This window comes from Populus nigra, chromosome 7 (genome assembly GCF_951802175.1).
Source record: "Populus nigra chromosome 7, ddPopNigr1.1, whole genome shotgun sequence".
Taxonomy (NCBI): domain Eukaryota; kingdom Viridiplantae; phylum Streptophyta; class Magnoliopsida; order Malpighiales; family Salicaceae; genus Populus; species Populus nigra.
Window position 1 is genome coordinate 13460303 of NC_084858.1, and position 5350 is coordinate 13465652.

Genomic DNA, 5350 nt, shown 5'->3' on the forward strand with positions numbered 1-5350 from the left:
GTAACAATTGTAACTTGTAAAACTGTATTATATCCCAAATATCTCCCCGAATATATTCTTCATTGTGTTACTTTAACCCAAAAAAATATCACTGTACTAAAAACCCAAAAAACATTTATTTTACCTGCAGTCCCGTCATTGTTCCTTAAGCATTTGCTTCTTTACCATCTTCATGATTTTTGGAAATCCATGGAACTGCTTGACATCAAATGATAGGTTCGCCTGAGCCAAAAATGAAAAACGAAAGACCATAGAACTGATAATCATAATACATCCACAATCCAGTTCCGACAAGCAACTTACTGCAACCATACACACACACACACACACACGAAATAAAATAATAATTAAAGAGAACTTTCAACATAGTTCAGCACACTTTGTGCGGTCATGTCTTGGGTAGTGTATGCAGAATATATTGCACAAGTGGATATGCCTGATTCTTCGTGAACATGCTCTTCATGCCTTTCTCTAGTGTTTGCTCATAAGAATAGAAGTTAGTGTATTTGTCTTGGGGAAACCTTTCCGTCTTTCATATTATTGGATCTGAAAACAAATGATTGAAGATGCAATCTGGCACTGGCTGCGGCAGCAATAGATTTTTCATCTTGCTTTTCTTTTGCAGAAGCAACAGCAGCAATGTAAGCTTCTCTTGCTTCTTCCATTTTTTGCATCTCCCTGTCATCTAAATCATCCTGTACAAAACGAATTTGAAGATCCAAGTGTACATATGATCCAATCAATAACAGAAGTACGTTATGAAGGCATGGATATAAACTCTTTTTCACTGAGTGCCTAGGTTTATCATCACACATCACAGACGAAAAAAGCTTTCACAACTTCCAAATGTTTAACATCACACATCACATGTTCATCAACTCTTTAGCAACAATAAAGACCACGATCTGGTACAAATTTAGTCCATTGCAATTTTTTCCCAAAGACATTATGTGGAAAACTAAGCATTCACAGCAAAACCATGTATTTCATAATAAAAAATGCAAATTCAGTCTGTCTACTGAAGATCAACCAAGATTTTAACTGTTGATAGTCCACAAGTTCTTATTCATGACGCATGCTTTGTCTGCAACAGTATCTTAAATAGGGAGGTGGGGGACCTACAGTGAATTGGAGAAAAGCAAAGAGAGAAACAGATTAAAATATACATCAAGAAGGAGATTGTGAGCTTACAATATCAGGAAGCTGGTCCAAATAGCAAGGTTTGATATCGTAATCTTCAGCATATGGAATGGAATTATTCTTTGTCAAGTTTTCAAATACCAACATAAACGATGAAATGCCTCCTTGTATGGAGTCTAGTTCTTGCTGGAGTGTTTCCACTTTCTGATTGGACGTCATCGCCTCCCATTGTAATTTTTCAAGTGCAGCTTGCTTGTCTGCGAGCTTAATCTGTGGAAAACAACTGCTCTTACTAACAAGATGGCATAACATCAAACAAGAGAGCGAGTTTACAGTGAATTTCATATAGGCATGTAGCTTTGCTCCAATCTCATTTATAGGGTTGTATATACAACTCAGTTAAATTGCAAAACATAGATCATTTCTAGGATTTGATATTGGTTAACCATTGTATCACATGAAACACAAATCATATTTCTCAAGTTATACACACACACACACACACACACTTAACAATAAATTCAAACGTTCATTATTTGAAGGCAATTTAAAATCCTGAAGTTCGATGTTTCATACATCAAAAGGTAGTCTTCCATTTAGTTCTGTCTAGAACCAAAATGGATCACAAAGCTAGCATATAACTTGGAGTGCATAAAATGTCAAAAACTTGCAAGGAAAATCTCCTGAGCAACCTTTGAAAGATTAGAAATTTGCTAAGGTCACTGGAGTTAAAAAGTAAACGCATCATAAGACACCAGCAAGACCATAATTTTGATTGTCAATCGCTATAGCACCTAATTGTGAAACAAATGAATTAAAAAAAGCTCACTGTGCATGCTAATAAATAATGCAAGCAATGTAAGTAAGTACCTTTGCATTGGAGAGTTGTAATTGGGTGGACTTAATTAATGAGTCCTTTTCTGCAACTTGGAGTTTGGCTTCATCGAATTCGGCATGAACAGCATTCATCTGATTCTTTGAAACTTCTGCTGATTTCAAAAGCTCATCTTTCTCCAACAATTTCCTTTGCAGATCTTCCACCTGCTCCCTTAAAGCGATTAACTCTTCCGCATCCTTCCCTGTCGGCACAGCCCTGGAGGAAGAAAGGATTGCGAAGCTATCGGCATCTTGATTATCATTAGCAGTTTTACCTTGATCCTTATCACCATGGTCCATTTTCTTTTTTGTTGGAATAGATTGGCAAGTATTTCTGCCTCTAGGATCAATCATCTTCAACACCAAAAAAATAAATAAATAACTCAGATTTCTTTTTTTAACTAGCACTTAACAGAACTATCATCATCGTATAAAGAAATACATTAAGGAGAAGCAACAAAATAAATGAACAAATAAAACCCATTACTATAAAACACTAATAATTTCAACTTATACAAGAAAAGCAAGAAAAATTGTTACCTTTTTGGATAAGGATTCTCTAGAAGGAGTCTTGGTGTAAATCACCGAACCTCTCCGTGTAAATGAAGTGCTCACTTTTCGATCCTGTACAAAAATTTTACCGAATTAATAGAAGTTGTTTAAACTTGAGGATGAAATGAACAAGAAAATGAGTTAGAGAGATTATTACAATGAGGGACTGGACGAGGGGAACCATTTCGACAAGATCGTTGAAGAGGACACGATCGACATTCCCACCTGCAGAAGAAGCGAGTTGAGAGTGATTTGGGTGGTGAGTCGGGGAAGCATTGCTGTTGCTGTCTTCCGAAAGCCATGATTTTGGGTCTCCAAAATTGCTGGAATTCTGCTGCAAATCTACAAAACGTTGAGCCTCGTACATCCTCTTCCTCTTCCTTTCCTTTCTTTCTACTCTTCTTTACTGAGAATTTTGAGGGAGAGAGTCTTCTTTCTTGGAAATTTTGAGGGAGTTGCAATTGCAGGCTCACAGGAAAGAGAGAGTTTACCAGTAAGGACTTCAATTTTGAAATTTCGTAAAACACGCTTTAACGCTTTCTTTCCATGTTGTGTAAATTTACACTTAGGATGGATTGTTTTGCGTAAAATATCTATGGTAAAATATTTTATAGATATCTTCATGCTTATTTTTATAAAATATTTTATAATTAATCTTTAAATTTAAATATATTTTTAAAAATATTTTTAACTTATAAAATTTTATAAAATATTTTACAAATATTAATTTACTTACAATATTATCTAATTTTATTTTAACTACCACATTATCTCCAACAAGATGTGATCATTATAAAATCAAAATCCATAGCTATTTGACTTGTGCTTCATCACGACTCAAATAATTTTTTTTCTAGTAAAAAAAGAATGGATATACATGTTTTTCCAACATATTTTTAGATATAAAAAAAAAAACTCTTAATCTTAAATTGAAACGCTTATACACACATTGAATTAATTAAATCGATATTTTATCAATAAATAACTAAGATTAAGATATTTAATTTTATAACATGAGTCATGTACTTAGTTATGTTTAATAACTTTATTTCCTAAAATAAATATTTTATTCAATTAAATGATTATTTGTGTCAGTAAAAGGTAGAAAAAAGGTTGTTAACAAAATAAATTGAATAAAACTATAAAGCTCGACTATAAAATAACTCAATATTAAATGGCTAAACTAGAGAAAAAAATTAAAACAAATCTAATGTTGAAGAATAAAATAAAAAAATCAATTTAAAAAAATCGAGACAACTCAGTCAAACCTCCTAAACATTTGTTAATCTCTAAAACTCTCAACTCATGAAATTTTAGACCCGGACTCAACCAATAAACTCGGTTCCAAACCAATTTAATGTTGAAGGATAAAAAATAATTTGATCAAAGTGAGAAAAACAGCAATTAAAAAAATGAGAATCAAATTTGAAAGGAAAAATAAACTAAAAAGAATGAAATTGTAAAAAAATCCAATTTTAAAAATTATCTTAAATAAAATAAATAGCAATCAAAAGAATATGGACTATATTTGAAAGACTAAAAAACTAAAGGCAACTGAAATTGAAAAGGAATTTTTTTTATATAAATTATTACAAATAAAACAAAAAGTAATCAAAAGAAAAGGAATCAAATTCAAAGAGATTAAAAATTGAAGGGCTTCTTTAAGATTTTGAAGAGGCAAGCACGGAAATCAAATAAATGAGAGAGAAGAAAGGGGGAAAGGCCACAAGCACAAAATTGGGTAGCCTTTGTCAAAATGCACCGCCTCCCCCAAGTAGTTAATCTTATGAGAAAAAAGATGAGTTAATCTCCGAGGGCAAGGAAAATGTTGAATCTGAACATTGCAAAGGAAAGACGAATTCCCCGCCAAAACTTCCATTTCCTCATGTTATGATCAAATAAAGGAAAGTCAATCACAATTCTGAAATCTTTGAAACTTTCAAATAGGTAAGGATCAATATACCTTTATTGGATACTATTAAACAAGTACCTTCTTATGCTAAATTTTTTAACGACTTGTGCACTATGAAGAGAAAAGTGAATGTGAAAAAGAAAGCATATTTAGCCGAAAAAGCAAGTGTCATTCTTCAAAACAATAATGCTTTGAAATGTAAAGACCTTAGTTGTCCTAGAATTTCAAGATTTATTAAAGAACATAAAATTGAAAGAGCTTTACTTGATCTTGAAGCTAGTGTGAATTTACTTCCATATTTGGTTTTTCAAAGTCTCAATCTAGGTGAGTTAAAACTAAATTCTGTAACACTTTTACTTGCTCATAGATCTGTAAAGGTGCCTAGAGGAATAGTTAAAGATATGTTAGTACAAGTTGATAAATTCATTTATCTTGTGGATTTTGTTGTCTTAGATACACAACTTATTGAAGCATGTAATTCAATTCATGTTATTTTAGGACGTCCATTTCTTGCAACTTCTAACGCTTTGATTAATAGTATGAATGAATTGATGAAGTTATCTTTTGAAAATATGATATTGGAGATGAATATTTTCAACATTTGCAAGCAACCTGGAGATGATAACGATAACAAAAAAGGTAGATCTTATTGAAGAATTAGTTTATGATCAATTTGAATCTACTTTGAGTAAAACTAAGTTCAATGAATCTGAAGATTTACAAATGATTTATTCTCAGGAAGAAATCAAAGACAAGAAAGGCACTGAAAATATTGTCGCGGATCATTTGTCAAGATTGATAATAGATTCGACATCTAACATCACATCAATCGATGATTACTTTCTTGTTGAATCTTTACTTTCTCTTAAT

The 5350-nt window shown here is 32.2% G+C and overlaps 1 protein-coding gene across 1 annotated transcript; it reads right to left on the reverse strand.

The window, feature by feature from the left end:
* Positions 1–234: 234 nt before the first annotated feature.
* LOC133698205 (protein MICROTUBULE BINDING PROTEIN 2C) lies at positions 235–3106 on the reverse strand. Its single transcript, XM_062121056.1, has 5 exons — positions 2726–3106; positions 2557–2640; positions 2011–2370; positions 1192–1410; positions 235–695 (listed from the first exon to the last, which is right to left on the reverse strand). Exons 1-5 carry the CDS (start codon positions 2933–2935, stop codon positions 498–500), a joined length of 1071 nt encoding a protein of 356 aa, XP_061977040.1. The 5' UTR covers positions 2936–3106; the 3' UTR covers positions 235–497.
* Positions 3107–5350: the final 2244 nt, after the last annotated feature.

Coding starts and splice junctions, on each gene's coding strand:
- LOC133698205 (XM_062121056.1), bottom strand. CDS start 2,935: ATGTACGAGGCTCAACGTTTTGTAGATTTGCAGCAGAATTCCAGCAAT. Junction 2,641..2,725: donor CCCTCGTCCAGTCCCTCATT/GTAATAATCTCT, acceptor ATTTTTGTACAG/GATCGAAAAGTGAGCACTTC. Junction 1,411..2,010: donor TACAACTCTCCAATGCAAAG/GTACTTACTTAC, acceptor TGTTTTCCACAG/ATTAAGCTCGCAGACAAGCA.